The sequence below is a fragment of the Pyrgilauda ruficollis genome, unplaced genomic scaffold, assembly GCF_017590135.1.
Source record: "Pyrgilauda ruficollis isolate IOZ18807 unplaced genomic scaffold, ASM1759013v1 scaffold95, whole genome shotgun sequence".
Taxonomy (NCBI): domain Eukaryota; kingdom Metazoa; phylum Chordata; class Aves; order Passeriformes; family Passeridae; genus Pyrgilauda; species Pyrgilauda ruficollis.
In genome coordinates this window covers 381,454-401,046 of record NW_024531599.1, presented here as the reverse complement: position 1 = coordinate 401,046, position 19,593 = coordinate 381,454, and the positions used below count along the sequence as shown (strand labels likewise).

General features: G+C 57.3%; 1 protein-coding gene across 1 annotated transcript in view; it reads left to right on the top strand.

Moving 5' to 3' along the window:
* The first annotated feature begins 1,104 nt into the window (after positions 1–1,104).
* PPFIA4 (PTPRF interacting protein alpha 4) overlaps positions 1,105–19,593 on the top strand; it is a 32,798-nt gene continuing 14,309 nt past the window's right edge. Inside the window, exons 1-12 of the mRNA XM_041489570.1 lie at positions 1,105–1,849; positions 9,570–9,671; positions 9,779–9,943; positions 10,461–10,535; positions 12,108–12,203; positions 12,712–12,933; positions 13,347–13,493; positions 13,597–13,735; positions 14,355–14,434; positions 15,224–15,355; positions 16,923–16,985; positions 18,158–18,249. Of these exons, the coding sequence (XP_041345504.1) occupies positions 1,613–1,849; positions 9,570–9,671; positions 9,779–9,943; positions 10,461–10,535; positions 12,108–12,203; positions 12,712–12,933; positions 13,347–13,493; positions 13,597–13,735; positions 14,355–14,434; positions 15,224–15,355; positions 16,923–16,985; positions 18,158–18,249 (1,550 nt within the window). The 5' untranslated portion in view covers positions 1,105–1,612. The remainder of the gene's footprint in view (positions 1,850–9,569; positions 9,672–9,778; positions 9,944–10,460; positions 10,536–12,107; positions 12,204–12,711; positions 12,934–13,346; positions 13,494–13,596; positions 13,736–14,354; positions 14,435–15,223; positions 15,356–16,922; positions 16,986–18,157; positions 18,250–19,593) is intronic.

Sequence of the window (19,593 nt, the reverse complement as noted above, 5' to 3'; positions counted from 1 at the left end):
AGATGCATCCACAGACTCAGAATATTCAGACCTATCCTTGAACATCTTGTCTGGAAAATTGAAAACTGGAGCGGGGCCTGCCCCAGAAGCAGCTCTGGACCAGCACTCCTCACCCTGGGCCTGCCGTGTTGTGTTTTGCTGCTCAACTTGAGCCCTGCTCATGGTTCGTCCCCTGGCACAGATGGTGACCAGGGTGGGCAGATCCCCATGGTGGCTGGGGTGGCAGTGTCACACTCACCCCTGCTGCTGGGGACCCTCACCTGGCTGCAGAGGGCTGAAGTTCCCCCACAGGACTGTGAATCCCTACCTGGCACCTTGTCTGGGATGGTTTAGGGAAGGTGGGGCTATGGGTTCCAGCATCAGCCCTGGGTTGGGTTCTCAGGTCCAGCCATGCTTTAATCCAGCCTATATATTGCCCAAATGTCAGCTCTGCCTCTCCCCTCAGCCTCTCATCCGTGGTGCTTGTGTTTGGGCAGGAATTTGGGGATGCTGCTGCCTTCATCCCCTGAGAGAGGTTTGACCAAGGGAGGATGTGCTGGAGTGCAGTTGTCACTGAACAGCTGGGCCCAGCACATCTGTCTAGAAGAGGGGGGAACATTAATCCAATCATACAACTCATTTGTTGCTGTGACCTCCTGCCAGGTTTGGGCTAAACTCAGGCTGGAGCCTCATTTTCTGCAAATTCCCTGCGGCTGGGGAAGAACAGTGGGGCCACAGGGGCCCTGGGCAGCCAGGAGTTCCCCAGAGGGCATGGTATCCTGGCCCAGGAGATGTGAATGCCAAAGGCAGTTGCAGGATTTTGGGTGCCAGGGTTGCTGTTTCTTGCAGCTTGGTACCATCCTGAGTTTGGTGTAGTGGGCGCAGGAGCTGCAACCCGGCACAGCCCATTCGTGTGGGTGCTGAGCCCGCCTGGTGCAGCTCTCAAGGGTTTGATTGGGGGGCAGAGGGGGCTGGGCAGGTCTCTGGGCATTTTGGGAGCAGCAGGAGGGATCTGATCTCTGTCCCCTCTGCCGTAGGTCACTGCTGGGTGTTTGAAGAACTGTGATGCTCAACGGAGACACGCTTCCACGTCAGCAGTGACACGTCATCCAGCCGTAGGGAAAACAGCCCATCCTCACCAGAGCCCTCCTCAGCATGCCCAGGCAGCCCAAACATTCCCTGGACCCTCCCTGTGCTGGCTTGGGCTCTCCATTGGGACAAATCCTCAAGGATCGTTTTGTCCCCCTCTGAACAGCCAGTGAATCACGGATGCTGCAGCCCCTTGGAAAGGCATCAGGGAGGTGACACACAGGACCCAGGAGAGGTGACACACAGGACTCCAGAGAGGTGACACACGGGACCCAGGAGAGGTGGCAGCGGGAGCCGGCAGTGACGAGCAGTGAGCACTGGTGACTGCGAGGACCCTGTGGGTGCCCAGGACATCCCTGCATCCTGCTGGAGTGATGCCAGCTGCTGCTTAGCACACAGGAGGACAGGATGGGGAGTCCCCCTCCTTGAACACCCCACTGTCCCCTCCCGTGCTGGCTCCCCTGGCCCCGGGAGCCCGCAGTGATGTGACCTGTGCTCAGCACACCCCCAGCCCCATCGGGACCCTCCCCCAGCCAGCCTAGCCATGATGTGCGAGGTGATGCCCACCATCAGCGAGGGGGACCCGCTGGGCCCCCCACAGGGCTCGGAGGCGGACGCTGACTTCGAGCAGCTGATGGTGAACATGCTGGACGAGAGGGACAAGCTGCTGGACACCCTGCGGGAGACACGCGAGACGCTCGCTGTCACCCAGAGCCGCCTGCAGGAGACGCTCCGGGAGCGGGACCAGCTCCAGAGGCAGCTGAACTCGGCACTCCCGCAGGTGAGGACCTGCCCTGGCATGAGCAGAGCCTGCCCCGAGGCACACGAGGGGCATTGTATGTGGGGTTTAGCTCATGGCCCTGGGAGGGTTGGCTTGGTGTGACAGTGGTGATGCTGCCGTGAGTGTTGCACCTCGTGTCAACAGTAAATCCTGCAGGTTCTCTCAGGCCAAGCCACAACCAGCTGGGACATGTCCCTTTCTCCTCTATACCCTTGCTGGTCTTTGAGGATGGGTAGGAGTGCAATCCCGCTGTCCACAGGGGAATGGATTTGGAGAAGGGGCAAAACCTCCCCAAGGACACCCCAGGGTGAGAGCAAGGCAGATGCAGAGCCTTTACTTCCTTGTGGGGTCAGTCAGTCCACATCTTGTGGGGATGTCAGTCATCTTGTGGGGATGAACCTGGGGGAGCAGATAGCTCATTTTGAGCAGCAGATCTGGCTTTCTGCCTCCAATCAACTTTTTGGGATGTCAGGAAGTGCTGAGCACACATTGGTACTTTAGATTGGGATATTAACCATGCATCACTCTCCTTCCCCACTGTGCAGAGCAGCCCCACTGCTGCCCCTTCCCTCACCGGGAAGGCTCCTTTCCATCAGTCCCATTCCCAGTGGAAATGGGACTTCTATATCTCAATCTTGGTCCTGAGAGGAGACAGAGCTGGTGGGAACTGGGACATCTCAGGGAGCAGAGGACAGCGAGGCTGCCAGAGGTCCATGCTCAGTGAGCAGCCCAGGGCTTGGGGAATCAGGGCTTGGGGAATCAGGGCTTGCCTTGGGGCTTCTGCTGGTGCTCTGCTCCTGGTTCATCCACCTGCAAGACTGTCTTCAGGTACTCCAGGGTCCTGGTCTTGATTTCCGCAAAGATATTCAGGCTAGAAGAGGTGAGGTGGATGAGTCCAGTGTCATAGGGCTGTGCAGGATGAGCTGCCCACCATCCCTGTGGGGTCCTTTGGAATAGCACAGTCCCAGGTCTCAGACGTGGGGTAACAGGGATTTTGGGGGGCTGTTGCTCTGCTCCATTTTTGGTATGGTGTGGGAGGAGCCCACCAGCCAATGGAAGCAGGCGGCTTCAAATGTTTGCATCTGTTCTAACTCTGCAGTGCTGAAACCTGAGATCCTCCTTGCCTGGGTGTTGGGGTTTGGAGCACCTTGGAGAGATGGGAAATGGGTCAAAACCTGTGGCATGAGCGAGGACAGAGCTTGGTCTGTTGGCTGGCCAGCTTTCTGCATTCTTGCCTTGTCTGGATGGAGGAAAGCAGCTTGGAAACAGCTGCTCCATACGCGGAGCTAGGCTGGTCCTGGGTCTGCCCAAGATGCTGAGAGCAAAACACCCAACAGTGCTTCCCAGGAGCTCCTGGGGTCCCTCTGGATGAGTCTACCTTCCTGAGAGAGTTGCTGAGACGTACCCAGGTGCTGGGTGCATCCAGTCTCACCACAACCTCCCTGTGCTGAGGGCTCAGTCCCTCTGCTCCCCGCTCTGGAGAGAGCAAGCCGGGTCACCCTGACGCTCTGCCCGCCCCACCACAGCATCCCGGATTAAGGGATGCGCGGATTTAGCCTCTGCTCCCGCTCCGGGGACGGGCCCTGGGAGCCTCGGGGTGTGCTCGGAGCAATCTGGGTCAGCACTCCGGGACGCGCTGGCAGCGCTGTGCCCGCGAGCCGCTGCGTGCCTGCCCGGGGCCGCCTCTGGCCCCTCCGGCCCCGGGATGTGACTGGGGCTGGTCCCATGGGGAATTCCCCGGAGTTTCTGCTGCCTCCCGCCGTCCCTGCGCGGGCAGGGGGCTCCGCGCCCGGGCACGGTGGCCTCCGGTGCCCCCCGTGCTCTCCCCCGGACATGAGGGCTCGGCATGAACAAGGGAAGCACATCCAGAGGCGCTCACCTGCCCAATGGGATTAACCCCAGCATGTGCATGTACCAGGTAAGTGGGACCGGGAGGCGCGGGTCTCTCCCCAGGGCACTGGGGAGCATCCCATGGGTCTGTCCCATCCTCTTCCTCCTTCTCTGTGAGCTCTTTTACCCAGGAGCTTCCTGCAGTGTCTCAGACTCCATTGGGAATGGGATGCAAGCTGGATTTCTGAGAGAACCCCTTCTCTGAGGGCAGGATTGGGCACCCAGGCTCATCAGTAGTGTTCCCTGGGTGCAGCCAGGCTGGGGATGCTCTGCCTGGTGAGGCTGGAATGGGTGGCAGCTGGGGACGTGGCACTCTGCACCCTCTCAGGGCACAGTGGCAGCTGGATGCTGCTGTGTCAGCATGGGATCCAAAGGGACAGGCTGGGAATGTGCATCTGGTGCAGATCCAGGCGTGGGGCAGGCAGGGGATGTGCCTGTCCAGGGCAAACCCGTTTGCAGGGATGCTCCTGCCTGTAGCTCCTATTCCCCCTTGCCTGTGCTGCATGGCTGAACCATCCCTACCCCCAGTCCATGGGGGCATCCCTCAGCCCCCAAAAGGCAGAACTCCAGGGCGATTTCCTGGGGAGACTAAGCTGCCTTAATGCTTCTTACATGATTTATTTATTCATGTGGGAGTGCTGAATGTGACTTAATCGGGCTGAAAGCTCCAGCTCCAGCCCCCCTGTTCTGCAGGGAATTTATGGCCGGGGACCAAGCCCTGGGCAGGTTCTGGGTGCTCTCAGCAGTCGCCCAAGGCCCTGGCTTTGCTCCCAGCTCCCTCCTGCCCAGCCCCCCAGCTCAGTTTCCCCTGGGGGCAGGCGCCACAAGGGGATGTGATACTCAGGGCTCCTGGTGCATCCAGATGTGTTCCCAGTTCAGGGTCCTGTGTGGGATGGAGCTCCTCCCTGTCCTGCCATGTCTTGGAGGTTTGGCAGGAGTCCCTGTCCCCAGCTGTGTCAGGGAGAGCACACTCCCAGATTTCAACAGGGCTGAGTGCTGTGGGCTGCCAATGGCCATGCAGACCTCCTGCAGTTGGTCCTTCTGTGGAGCTCTGCTGCACCTTTGCTGCCTCTTGGGCTGCCTGGAGAGCTGAGATATGGCCTTTTTGGGGTGAGCACACCCCCTAAGACTGCCTAAACTCCCTGGAGGTCCCCCAGGAGCTAGGGCAGGTCCTGACATAAAACAATCACATATAACTTCAAAGTATATCTCAGGTTAACTTGCAAAGACCAGCAGGTAAATGGGAACCTCAGGAGCCCAGGTGGGGAAAACACCCACCGGGTAAGACCCTTAAAGCATCTCCAGATTTTGGGAAGGATGGAGGGATCTGGCAGCTGTGTTGGAGCTGGCTGTGCTCCTACAAGACTAGGATGCTGAGATGTTGGATTCCTGCTTGCCTGGCTGCACAGTGCTCCTCCCTGAGCAATCACAGGTGGAAATACACATCCTGATGAAGGGAGGACACAGATTCCCCAAGGATGCTCTTGCAGAGCCCCGGTGTTGTATCCAGGAGGTCTGGGAGGTGCTGGTGTCCAGCGCTGGGGGTGGGTGATGGTCGAAGCCCTGGGTTTACCCAGCAGGACTTAATCTGTGTAATCCCATGCTGCAACTGCTGGGGTTGTGTTTATCCCCTCGTCTCTGATTTGGGGCTTTCTCTTAATTCTGCTCCACTCTTGGGACAGAAGAAGGTGATGGGGCTGCCACACGGGCACACGATGGATGGGACTCTTCCTCTCGTGCCGAGTCAGCAGCACTGATTTCCCAGCATAGGCATCCTTCCCAGCCATCCCCTGCCGCTCCCGTCAGGAGCAATCTCTCCAATTAGGGGCTTTAAAATGCTGTTAATCCTACAGCTGGAGCCAGTTTGTCCCCAGGCTTGGGTGCCTTGGAGCATCAGCCGTGCCCCTGCCACAAACAGGGAGTTTTGCTGCCTGTGGTGTGATCCTGCTGCATCCCTGTCTGTGCTGCAGGCAGCACTGGGAGAGACACAGTGGGGCCCTGGGCTGAGGACTCTGGCATTTCAGCTTTTCCATGCTACAGGCCTTGGAGCCTTCTCCCCTGAGCTTCCTAAACCTTTCCGTGCTTTTCCAGCCATTTCCATGTGCTGGTTCCTGGCCCCCCTCAGCTCTTCCCTGTGCCTTCCTCCCTGAATGCAGCCAAGGAGGGAAACCCCAAACCCCCAACATGCCTGGTGCTGACTAAAGATCCGAGTCACAGTCCACAGCATCCCACTTCAACACCTTGTTTGGTGCTCCTGGTCTCCCTCCCTGCTCTGAAAACAGCATCCCTCCATCCTGCTCCATCCCTCCATCCTGCTCCATCCCTTCATCCTGCTCCACCCCTCCATCCTGTTCCATCCCTCCATCCTGCTCCATCCCTCCATCCTGCTTCTTCCCTCCATCCTGCTCCTTCCCTCCATCCTGCTCCCTCTCACCCCAAGACTTGGGGCCAAGCCCAGTCAGTCACTTGGGAGAGGCTTGGTTTTAATCCAAACTGGCACCTCCCTGAACTGCTGGGCTTGCAAGGCTCCCAGGGACTCTCAGGCTGGACTCTCATTGCCACCCTTGGACTGGAGATCAGGCACCTCTCCTTCACTTTCTAATCTGTTTATAGGTGTCCCTGTTTAGTCCCAGAGCTTATCAGAGCTGGGCAGGCGCCTCTGCCTCGCCTGGGAGACTCCTGGCCATGGCCAGGGCAGAGGAAAATCATCTGGATCCTCTTTATCTCCACTTTGCTGGGATGGAAGGCTATGGCACACCTGTGGATGGGGGTGGAGGCTGCACTTCACAGTGCGACACTGCAGCCGTGAGCTGGGACAGCTTGTCATGGTCCCAAACCTGCCTGGTGCCCACCAGTGACCCAGAGCAAGGTGGCAACATTGGCATCTGGCACAGCCGGGGCTGAGGGAGGTGGCTGCAACCAGGAGCTGGAGTGGTTTGTTCCTATTTTTTATTCCCAAGGCATCATACTCAGGCCCTGTGTACTTGGCTGACCTCACTGCTGGCCTGGCTCGCCGCAGGGCTGTTGCTATTTTTGATGTAAATGTTCATTTTTGCAGCCTTCCCTGAGGGGGAGCAGTGACCGAGGGCTCTTTGATTTGCCGTGGGGTGCTCCAGGCCTGGCACAGGATGTGGGATGCGGAGCACAGGATGCAGCCAGCATTCCTATCGGGATGAAGGGCTTGGAGAGGAGCATCCCTGGGGAAGGGCTGGCGGGAGCTCTGTGCTGTGCCCAGCCCTGGCTGTGACCCGCTGACCGTGTGTGCCGGGCTGGCTGCAGCAGGGGCTGCTTGTCTCTCCAGAGGATTTGCTCCCTTTTAATCCCCTCTTTCAGGATGAAATCCTGATTGCAGGAGCATCTGTACAGCCTGGCCACCACGGCGAGGGAATGCGGGAGAGGAGGCTGGGTGCTGGTGATCTCTGTCCCCAGCACTGGCCATCCCTGTCCTCTTGCTGCCTCCAATGCCTTGTCCCACCCATCCCGCGCTGCCCTGCCCTGTTCACCCCTGTGGGAAGAGCATCCATGTCCACAGCCGGTGTCCCCTTCCGGCCACAGGGCAGAAGAGAGGCTTTGGATCCGCAAGGTCCTGCCCTGGTGCTGGAAAAGCACAGAGCTGATGCGTCCCCGTTTACAGCTCGGGCTGCTGGAAGACATTCCCGGGGCCATCCTGGCTGCCAGGATGCTTTTCCCAAGCTCCTGGAGCCCTGCCGCCTGTCTCTTGGCATGTTGAGGCACTGGGGGAGTGACAGATCCCTGAATCTGTGGCGATGCACAGGCACCTCTCTAGCACATCTCCCTGCTGCTTTCTGCTCGCCGGCATTCCCAGCCCGGCTCTAATCCGCAGGGATGCTCGGGAGCTGCTGGCAGCTCTTGCATAACCCAGGAATGCACACGTGTGCCTGCGGCCGGGCTGAGCCCGCCGGGATCGCACCGGGATCGCACCGGGATCCCAGCGCCAGGCAGAGCACGGCTCCGGGAAGGGCTGGGCTGGAACAGCGGGATCCCAGTGGAGCTGGATCTGCCGAGGGTTCCCTGTGCTCTGGGGACTGTGGGATGGTCCCAGAGCAAGTATGGGATGGGGCATGGCAGAGGTTAGTGACGAGGTTTGGGGTGTTGTGACAGATTTGGGGAGAACTGGTGGGGAGAAGGGTGATCCCAGGGCTTGAGGGATCCCTGGAGAAGGGGTGGGGCCAGGGGTGATCCCAGATTGGAGTGGTCCCTAAGAAGGGATGGGGAGAAGGGAACACTGCAGGGCTGGAGTGGTTCCTGGGGAATGGATGGGGCAGGAAGGGGTCTGGGAAGGAACCGGGGACCTCAGGCCCTGGGGCAATGCCAGAGCAGGGATGTGGAGCAGGGATGTCAGAGCAGGGCTGCTGGAGCAGGGATGTGGAGCAGGGGTGTGGGGTGGCAGCTGCCTGAGGCAGGTGACAGGCAGGAAAGCAGCTGTTTGTAGGGACAGTGATTCTTTCTCCTTTCCCCTCACTGCAACCTGCTTGGATCCTGTCCCACTGTGGGGGTCTCAACTGCACCAGTGGCACCACCATCCGCACCAATCCCAGGCTACAAACCCCACCAGTGGGACAGGTTTGGGGAGGGGAGGGAGAGGGAAAACCTGGGTGGGGCAAACAGATGTAAAAGCTCTGGATTTCTCGGAGCTTCAGCTGTCACAGGAGGTTTCACTTGGAGCTGAGCAGAGCACTTGGTTCAGCCTAAGCCTCAATGCTTTGCTTCGGTTTGAAGCTGTTTTATTTGGTAAACCTGAAAATTAAAGTGAAAAAGAATTTCATGCTGTAAAGCAGCTCTCAGCCCCCTCTTGAAATTTGGTTTGTTAATGCTCCATCAAATCCTTCTTGGCTTCTTCTGAAATCCTTTGCCTTTTAAAATTCTTTCCAACAACACTCAACATGGTGTGAATTCATGGCACGTTCCTGCATTTGCATTTCTCACCCTAAGAAATCCCAGCTGCGAAACCTCACTTAGGCCTGGCACCACTGAAGAGACACTGGGAGCAATGGGAGGTGCTCCTGCGCTCACCCAGGTGCCTGGGTTTTATTTTTTATAGAAAAGGGAGCCCTCCTGCATCCAAGGGACTTCAGAGTGAGTTTTCCTTCCCCTCTGACACAGCCACAAGTGTGATTGTGGCTTTCATCCTGTCTTGGGGGATGTGCTGGGTGTGCAGCATTCTCTGGGCATGGCTCTTCCTTGCTGGCTGTCACATTCCTGGAGGAAGCGGTGGCAGCAGCAAGAGTTGGTGGCACCTGGCGTATCTTCTGCTGTGCCCCATCCCTCTCAGCTGGGACTCGGGACCTGGGGGTGCCCCATATGCAGCTCGCTGGGGCTCCACATGCTGGACTGAGGCAGCAACCTCTTTCTTTTGGAAGGCAGTTTTGGATGATTCCAGGTCCTGAGGCCATGGCAGAGGCTGGCTGAGGGCCAGGGGACTCATCCTGACCAGCTGTGGCTTTGTGGTGAGTTTTAGCCTCCAAGGTGGGAGCTGCATCCAGGGGACAGTGGGAATGGGAGCCTGCTGGTGGTCTTGACTGGGATGCTTTAAATGCCATTGACCACCTCCGCAGCTGTAGAACAGTTTCTTGTGTCATTGGACATCAAACCAAGTGGGATAAATCTTGAGCTGCTGTGTTCTCCTTGTCCAGAGCATGAGGGAAGCCAGGAATAAATCCCCTCCTGGCCTGGCTGTGCCTCTCCACTGGTTTCTCCACGTTCCCCGCAGTGATACCCTGGCTGGGTTTGGATGGGAAATGCTGTGCTGGAGGTCCAGCAGTGGGGCTGGAATGCTGACTCCATCCCATCCTGTCCCTGCTCTCTGCAGGAGTTTGCGACGCTGACGCGGGAGCTCAGCGCCTGCCGGGAGCAGCTCCTGGAGAGGGAGGAGGAGATCTCAGAGCTGAAAGCCGAGCGCAACAACACCCGGGTAAGCCTGGAGACCCTGCTGGCAGGCCCTCAGTCCTGGGACTGGGGGACCCCAGGGGCTGCTGGGCCCATCCTGGCAGTGACAGCCCCTCTTTTGTCCCCGTGCAGCTCCTGCTGGAGCACCTGGAGTGCCTGGTGTCACGGCATGAGCGCTCCCTCAGGATGACCGTGGTCAAGCGGCAGGCCCAGTCGCCATCTGGGGTGTCCAGTGAGGTCGAGGTGCTCAAGGCACTCAAGTCACTCTTTGAACATCACAAGGCGCTGGATGAAAAGGTGGGAAAGCTGTTATTACCTATCCTGCTCAGAGCTCCTTCTCCCAACCCTCCACTCCATCCCTTCTACTTTGTGTTGTTAAGGTGACATGGGGGCCCTCAGCAGGAAAGTCTTGGATATCCCAAAGCTGCATGGAGGAGCTGCTAGGGCTGCCCAGTTATCTTCTGGGTACAAGGCTGTTGGGGACAGGGAACTCTCCCAGGTCACTCTCGGGGTGGTGGCATTTGACACCCTGGGTCAGTCTTCATTGTCCCTCCTCATTCATTCACCTCAAGCATCTCCTTCCTCTGCTAGGAGACCTCTCCAGGCTATTCTGGCCATAGATCTCCAAGAATTGGCCCAGCCTGTTTTCTCCAACACAATTTAACCCCCTGTGATGGGCTGGATGATCCTGAACATGTGAATCCACCAGAGCCTGGCTGTCAGCCCAGCAAACAGGCCTGGGAGTGTGCCTAAATCCTGGACACCCTCATCCTGGATAAATAACAGCCTTTCCCATTGTTTCACTCACCTGCAGGTGAGGGAACGCCTGCGAGCAGCCTTGGAGCGAGTGGCCACCTTGGAGGAGCAGCTCGTGGATGCCCACCGGCAGGTAAGAGGTACCTGGGCACCTGCTGGGCTGGGAATGCTCCCCGTTACCTTTGGGAGTTCATGTGGTATTTGCATTTGGTCAGGTTTGATGTAAGGCTTTTGTTCTAAAATTGCTGTTTTCTTGAAGGTTTGTCTGTGTTTGAGGAAACCTTGTAAAGATTCTGGAAACTGTTTGTCTCACAGGTGACATTTCCCTGTTGTTTGCTGTTTGGAATTCATGTCACTGACAAAAACAGTCTGAATCTGAATCATCCCAGGGGGCTGAGGGTGACGTGGGATTTACTCTGATTTGGCAGAGACCCAAATCACACTGCTTCAAGCACCTCATCTTGCATCCCCCACCTTCTTCCCTGCTGGAGTCCTGGGGTTGGGACTTTGCTGTCCCCAACCTCCAGCTATGGTCATCTCAGAATCCCAGACTCATTTGGGTGGGAAGAAACCTCAAAGCTCATCTCGTTCCACCCCCTGCTATGGGCAGGTACACCTTCCACTATCCCAGGTTACCCCAAGCTCTGTCCAACCTGGCCTAGGACATTTCCAGAGATAAAGAGTTCTTGAAGAGGCATGAATTCTGTTTTCCTTCCTGGAGTTTGTGCCCAGCCACTAGTCCCAAAAGGAAGGAGCTATTCCTACAGCCTCTGCTGGCCAAATTTTGCTCCTCCTTCCATTTCCCAGGATAAGTCTTATGGTATTTCCCAGGCTCCCAGACCCCTCTCCTTTCAGGAACCATTCCCCATCCTCTCCTATCAGAGCAGGACACAGTGCCAGTGTTTATCCCCTTCTCCTGCTGCCCTGGGCTCAGAATCTGTCTGGCTGTAAACCAGTGAAATGAGCTGGGAGGGAGCCCTGGGATCCTGGGCTCACCAGGAAAACCTCCCTCAGTGGTGAGCCTTCCCAGCACCTCTGACTTCCTCTGTCTTAGAATCATGGAATCATTAAGGCTGGAAAAACCTCCAACCTTTGACCAAACACCCCCATGCCCACTGAACGATATTGTGAAGTTCCACATCCACTTGTTTTTTGAACACTTCCAGTGATGATGACTCCACCACTGCCCTGGGTAGTCGTGCCAGGGCCTGACCACCCTTTCAGGGAAAAATTTTTTCCTAATGTCCCTCCTGACCGTCTCCTGGCATAGCTTGAGGCCACTTCTTCTTGTCCTGTCCCTTTGTTCCCTGGGAGCAGAGCCTGACCACCCTCCACCCCGGCTGCCCCCTCCTGTCAGGGAGTTGTGCAGAGCCAGAAGGGCTCCCCTGAGCCTCCGTTTCTCCAGGCTGAGCCCTCCCAGCTCCCTCAGCCACTCCTGGTGCTCCAGCCCCTTCCTGAGCTCTGTTCCCTTCCCTAAACACGCTCCAACCCCTCGATGTCCTTCCTGAACTGAGAGGCCCAGAGCTGCCTCCAGGATTCCAGGTGCGACCCTAGCAGTGCCAGCTCAGGGCCGTTTCTCACCTGCTCCATCTGGTCCCCTGCAGCCATAAGCAGCACTCTGGCAGGAAGCTGGTGCTTCCTGGGTGCAGCAGGACTGGCCTCACCTCCTGCTGTCCCCCACTGCTGAGTCCCTGTTCCCATGCAGGTGGCAGCTCTGCAGCAAGGCTCCGCCCGGGAGCCTGCGGCGGGCGAGCGCGATGAGAGGGAGCCCAAGGAACCAGCCCCAAAGCTTCCATGGAAGGTGAGAGCCCAGGAAACCCCTGCTCTGACCATGCTCAGTGGGGCTGTCATTTCTCCCACCTCCCTGCTGCTGGCTCCAGGCTGCTGAAAACCGTTTTCCCTCTTCTTTGGGTCCAGCCCCTGGTGGATACAGGCTATTTCTGAGCAGGGTGCACTGAATTTGTGCTTGGGTGCTCCAAGGGGTTCTAATTCCCAGAGATCACAGAATGGTTTGTGTGGGAAGAGACCTTAAAGGCCATCTTTTTCCAGCCCCCACCATGGGCAGGGACATCTTCCACCAGATGCTCTGGTAAGCCCTCAGCCATCCCTGTTCTATTATTCCTTTAAGAAGCCCCATGCCTGGCTTGTGGAGGCTGTTGATGGAGGTCCCAGAGCCCCCTGTCTCCACTTCCACCCCTTCACTGAGTCCCTGCAGGGCCACATTTCCACTTTGAGTAGCTGCAGGCAATGCCACAGCCTGGGAGCTTTGGAGCATCCCGATATCCACCTCCCTCTGTGGTGCCTTGCAGCGCCTCTCCAACGGCTCCGTCCACCCGGACGACGAGGCTGGGCGGGTGGTGGAGCTGCAGGAGCTCCTGGAGAAGCAGAATTTTGAAGTGGTCCAGGCCAAGGAGCGAATCTCTGCCTTGGCTGCCAGCGTGGCTGAGCTGGAGGAGGATCTGGGCACTGCCAGGAAGGATCTGATCAAATCTGAGGAGATGAGCAGCAAGTACCAGAGAGACCTCCGAGAGGTGAGTCCCTGTCCCTCTGCACTGTCCAGCCTAGGGCAGAGACCTCACAGTTGCTTCCACTGGGCTGGGAGGGGATTGGAACTCCTGTTGTGTGCAGGATGTTTCCAAAAGAGGCCACTGCCTTTGGGAAATTGCCCCCAAGTCCATCAGTAGGACTTCTCTGAGGTTACAGACAGGCTCTCAGGTGTGCTGCACACCTGGGGCAGTGACCTGTGTCCTCTCTAGAAGGTTTTCCTGTGGTTGTTTGACTCTCCCTCCTCACTGTCCCGTTCTGCTGTCCCTCATCCCCGTTTCAAGGGGGGTTTTCACACCCCTTGGACTCGGGGTGTCCCAGGCTTGAAGGAGCTGGATGGCCCTGCTATTCCCAAAATGCTGTCACAGAGCAGGCTGTGACAGCCCCATCGCTTCCCCAGGCCCTGGCACAGAAGGAGGACATGGAGGAGAGGATTACCACACTGGAGAAACGGTACCTGGCAGCCCAACGAGAGGCCACCTCCATCCATGACCTCAATGACAAACTGGAGAATGAGTTGGCCAACAAGGAGTCCCTGCACCGCCAGGTACTGAAACTGGGCCATGAGTGTCCCCTTGCCCCGGGGACCTGGGGGACAGGAGGGGGTGCTGGGGTGGGACATGCCGGGCAGTCACCCTGCTGTCCCGCAGTGCGAGGAGAAGGCGCGGCACCTGCAGGAGCTGCTGGAGCTGGCGGAGCAGAAGCTGCAGCAGACGATGAGAAAGGCGGAGACGCTGCCCGAGGTGGAAGCGGAGCTGGCCCAGCGCATTGCTGCGCTCACCAAGGCAAGTGGCACGGGTGGGGCTGGGGCTGGAGGGGGCGTCAGAGACCGGAGGGAATGGGAGGGAAGGGATTGGAGAGGGAGGGAAGGGATTGAAGATGGAGAGCAGTGGTGGGACCAGGGGAGGAGCTGGGTCTGGCTGCCCCTTGCAGCAGTGGAGCTCCTGGCAGCTCAGGCATCCCACTCTCCTTCCCAGCTGTGGCCTCAATGTGTCCTGCACATGAGGGGTTTGCTTTTCCCTCAGCCCCTTTCTCCAAGGTGGGGATGGCCTTGTTGGTGTGGATGCCCTTTGGTTTGGGTGAGACCACTCTAAGATGAGGAGAAAGAGGAAGCACCAGGCTGGATTTTGGAGGGTGCAGGCCTGGAGGGAGGAATGCATGCGGCCATCCCTGCCCTTCCTGGGTTCTGGAATGGTGTTTAGGCCTCACAGGGCACCTCCAGCTCCTGTCACCATGCCAGCAGGGCTGGTTTGGGCTCACAGGGAGCCCTGGCAGGGATGCAGGCAGTGGGAGAGAGCCCTGCATCCCAGGAAGGACTCAGATGCAGAGATGGACACCAGGATGGAGCAGGGCCCCCATGGCTTTGGGGAGCATCATCCGAGAAAGCTGCTCTGCTTTTCCCAGGCAGAAGAGAGGCACGGGAGCATCGAGGAGCACCTCCGGCAGCTGGAGACTCAGCTGGAGGAGAAGAACCAGGAGCTGGCCAGGGTAAGTCCTGATCCTTGCCTTGGTGCCTGGGTACCTGGGCACACTTGGATTGCAGTTCGAGAGCAGGTTGGGAGAACAGCCTGGTTAATCCTTTCCCATCCAGGATCACTTAAATCTGAGCCACACAGGAGCTCATGGCACTCTCTGCTGTGATTTCCTCTCTCCCAGGCATCCAAGACTTGCTGGTAATATTCCACACCCACTTCTCTCTCAGCATCACTCCCTGGGGAAAGCTGGAACCCCAAAAGGTGGAAGGGGAGGCTTCAGCAGCTCTTCCCCCAAGCCTGGATCAGCAGAATGAAAAGGGCAGGGAAGCTGAGCTGCTGTGCCCTGAGCTGCACAGTCCATTCTTCAGCTCTGCCGGGGCTGGGCTGTCCATGCAGGAGGCTGTGATGCCCATTTCTCGGGTCACCCAGGTGACATTACAGATGTGGCCCTGGGGAAGCCCCCAGATGTTTTGCCTTAAGACAGATGTTTGAAAATCCAGAGTTCAGTATCCAGTGAGGTCTGGAAGGTGCCCCCAGTATTCCTGGAAGACACACAGGAGAAGCTTTCTTGAGGGACAGGCAGGCATGGTCTCCTTAAATCCTTTTCTCTCCTGTTCATCCCTGCCTGGGAGGTGGCAGAGAGCAGCAGAGCCACCACAGAGGGTCCAACCGGTGCTGTAAGAGGTGGATTTGTCCCCAAACGCTGGGCCTAGGGCCAGCTCTGACAGCGCAGCAGGCACAGGAAGGCAGGAGGGCTCTGAGCCCCTCTGGCTGTGACACGGGTGTCCCTGTGTCTGTCCAGGCGCGGCAGCGGGAGAAGATGAACGAGGAGCACAACAAGCGGCTCTCGGACACCGTGGATCGGCTGCTGAGCGAGTCCAACGAGCGGCTGCAGCTGCACCTCAAGGAGAGGATGGCAGCCTTGGAGGAGAAGGTACTGCCTGGGGCAGGGGTCCTCTGGGGGTTGAGGGGTCTGCAGCCCCTCTGTGCCTCGGCCATGGCCCAGGGCTGGAAGTGCCTGTGCAGGGCTGGAGAAATGGTAACATGCAAGACATGGCTGTGCTGGGGCTGGTGGAGCACAGGGAACTGCTCTGGTCACCTCACTCAAGGAGACCCCCTCCCCTCCACCTCCCACCTCCCACAGTAGCAGGATTTGTCCTGCTCCTTTCCCTCACCTCCCTGTGTCTCTGCTGGTGCAGCCCTGATGCCACCTTTGCCCAGCTGTCAGAGCAAATCCCATTTTTCATTTTACAGGAAAAATTGCAGTGTTCATCCTGTCACGTGCCCATCCCTCCACGTGCTGCCTTAAAACTTTCCTGCCCCAAGGTGCAGACTGATTTCCCTTCTCCCACCTGACTCCCGGGGAACTGGGTTTCCTTGGAGGAGCTGTGGCTGCCTCAGTGTGAATGGAATTAACTGGGAGCAGCTGGCTCCAAGCAAGGATCCACCCAGAGTGCCAGTGGGAGGTCAGGCCTTGGTGATTCAGCTCTCTCAGGGTTCCTGCCCTCAGCAAGTCAGAGCACACAGATGCATCCCCCAGCTGATGCCTCCAGGGCTGGCTCTGTCCCCCTTATGTTGCTCTGCTCCTCCTGTCCTCAACCAAATGTGGCTATGCCAGCCTGTCCAGTTACTCAGCAGATTTGTCTGGATAAAGAGCAGGACTCAAACTGCAGGGATGAGTCCAAATCCCACCCCAACAAGCAACAGGGACCAGAGTGGTGACACGTTTTGAAGGGCATTGCCTGCTCCCCAGTCTGGTGCCAGCACTTGCCCACCCTGAGAGTTTATCCAGGTCTTTCATGCACAAAAATGATCCTGTTTGGCTGCCAGCACTTACCAAAAATGAGCACTGGTTCAGGCAGTTACAAACTCTCCAGGGGAGGTTTAGACAGATATTAGAAAACAAATTTTCAAGGAAATAATTATAGCATTGTAGTAGACTGCCCGGGACAGAGGTGGAGTCACCATCCCGTTGCAAAAACATGGATGTGACACTTGGGGTCATGGTTTAGCTATGAACACAGCTATGGGGGGGAATGGTTGGGCTCAGTCTTAGAAGGCTTTTCCAACCTTAAGAATCCCATGATTCTGTGATGCTATAAGCACCTCTCCTTTCCCCCCTGCCTACTCCCTAGCTTAGATGTAAGGGGCATTTTCCCCTTTGATCTAGCTGCTCGAGGAGTTGTTCTTCTCTCAGACATATTTCCTAATCTTCAAGCCCTGTCCACCAAATCCCTCATCGCCCTCCATGGTCATGCTCAGCCCCAGAGCGGGGCAGGAGTTGAGTTGTGGCCACCCTGCTTGAGAGGCAGGAGCTTTGCAGAGGAAACCTGTGCACCTGAGGCAGGTGAGGAATAGCCCAGGGAGCTTTTCCAGCTGTTCACTACACAGGAATTCCACACTGGCCATTCCTGGGAGGCCATGCGGCCGTTTCCTAAATGGTCTCTCTTTTTCTTTCCTGTTTTTGTTCCCTTTTATTTTATTTTTGGTTTTTCTTTAAGAATACATTGTTACAAGAGCTGGAAAATACCCAAAAGCAGATAGAGGAACACCAGCATGACAAGGTAAATGCGGCTGCAGGGACCTGACCCAGTGATGGCATTGCCTCACTCCCAACCCCTGGCTAGGGGCACTTGCTTCTCCAAAAATGCCCCAGTTTGGGGGGAGCAGAGCTCCCAGCAGCAGGAGGCCACACACTCACCCACACAGTAGCTGGGTGGAAGCTGCCACCCCCGCCCTGGAGAGCCCCGGGTCAGTTCCCTACCATCCATGTTCCTGTCACACTCATCCATCCCTGAGCCCACTGGGTGCAGTGGTGAGACCAGGCTGGCTTCACCCAGGCCTGGAGGAGGGCTCAGGGAGCCACATCCCCTTGGCCCCTGAGGCTTTCTCAGAGTGGGGGTGATCTGCCCGTGCCTAGCTTGCAGAGGCCCCGCAGCTCTTCACACCCTGCTCTCACATGAAGCACCTCATTGGCATCTGCATGAACCCCTAGTGGCCTTGCTAGAAAGCTGGAGGGACGTGGCTTTTTGGAGCAATGGGAACTTTTGGGATGTGCTGCATGTCTCATGCATGGTTTTGGGGGATCAGGGGGGCTACTTTCCCCCTTGCCTGCAGGGAGCATGTGTGCGTATTCCTTGTGCTTCCCAGCCATGGCTGCTCAGGTCTGGGTAGGGCAGAGCTTGGGGACTTGCATGACACTGCTGGCACTTTGCCCACCCTGGCTCAGCCTGTTTGTCCCCCAGACTGGATCCTGCTGTGCCTGGGAGATCCCTTCTCCCCTCCCTCCCTGTCCATCTGCAGCCTCCTCCTGGCATCTCTGAGCACGGGGTGTGGGCACAGCTTCCCCATGGGAATGGGGCTGGGAGCAGGAGGGACAGGGCCAGCAGCAAGTTTGTCTGGGGGGGTCCCACACTGCCAATCCCTCGCCAAGGGAACACACGTGCAGTCTGGAGAAGAACCAGAGCATCCAAGTGGGATCTGTTTTCCTTCATCTCCCAGAGCAGCATTCCTTGAGCAGCTGTGCCTGTCTGTCCTGGTCCTCCCTCCCCAGCACCCTCATTCCCTGTGCCTGCATGAGCTGTTTCTCTACTGATATGTCCAAGATGCTTTAAACCTGGGGTAGGGATCTGTAAAGGGAATGTAAGCATGGCAGTAGCCAAGGATGTGGATTGCCCCAAACCTGGCAGCTCTCCAGAGCAAACCCAAGCCCTGCCTGTCTCATCCCCCCAAACAGCGGCGTTTGTCTGACGAGATCGACAAGCTGAGGCTGGAGGTGGATCAGCTCAAGACCAGGAGTGGGACATTTGTGGAGAGTGTGCACACCAGGTAAGTGCCAGGGCAAACCCCTGCACCCCTGGCTTTGGGGGCAGTTTGCTTTGGGGGCCCCAAGGTGGTGCTGGCATTGGGTGTTTCTGGTGTCCCCAAGCTTCAGCGCTGGGCTGCAGGGTCCTCACAGCAGGGTCAGCTCCAGCCGTGCTGTCCCACCATGGATCTGTCCTGGGGTGGGACATGGACTCTTGAGAATAGTCCAGCCCAACTGAATGGCCCCAAATTTGCTCTTGTTTTTCTGCACAAGTGGCTTAGGACTTATTTTGCTCTGAAAGCTGGATATTCACCAGAGGACTTTTCCCCGGTGGGCTACAGGGGATGGGCTGGGGCAGGAGGAGGAATTGCTTTGGAGCTGTTGCAGGCAAAGGAGAGTGAAGCCCCTCTTTCTCCAATGCAATGGTCCTCCCACACCCTTCCATTTAAAGTCAGCTGGGATGTGGGGACATCCCAGCCCAGGGCACCAGGAGCAGAGGTGAGTCCATCAGTTCAGCCTCCAGCACTGACCAGGATACCCAGAGCTGCTCCAGGAAAATGGATGTGGAAAAGGAGGGTGACAGCACAACAACCCCACCTGGGATGCCACACCCTGCCCTGAGCTCTTCCAGTGTGGGTTCAAGGCAGTAAGGGGTCAGTGGGAGCAACCAGTGAAGAAAATTCCCTTTTTAGCAAGACTGGAAAAGATGGGGAGGAGCTGGTGTAACCAGCCTTGGACCTGTCAGCAGAAAGAAGGCCTGGAGACCCTCTGTCTGTCATGGAGAGAAAAAATGGGGAGAGTGAGGAAGATCCTTTGAGGATGAAGTGCTGAGTGCTGGAGCAGAGTCTGGAGCCTGTGTGGGACCTCTTTGAGTGGGTCTGTAAGAGCAGGATGGACAATTTGGTGATTTTTTTATATTTCTCAGGTGAAAAATCAGCAGAAATCTTGCATTGCAGAATGATCCCCCAGCTGAAATGTCAGCTTTTGTCTAAGGTGTTTTTATCTGGTTTTAGGCAGGCAGCAGCTTGTCAGCAGCTCTGAAATCCCTGGAACTTGGCTTGTGCCTTTGTCTGACACACCAGGCTGGCTCAGCCATGCTGCTCGTGGTGCTGATTTTGTCTCCAGGCCTGTTCTGCCTGACCTCCAGGCCTGACCTGCTTCTGTATCCAGGCCTGCAAACCTGGCCCACCATGGTGGAAAACCACGATCTGCCTGGGGCTGCTGCTTTTATCATCTTAAATTCACCTTAAATTAAACAAACCTTGAGTCTCCAGTGGCACTGTATGTGAGGAGTAATCACCCTGTGCCCAGGAATGTGCCTTGCTCAGCTCCAGGGTTGGGTCTTCAGGGCCAAGAGGAACAACTGG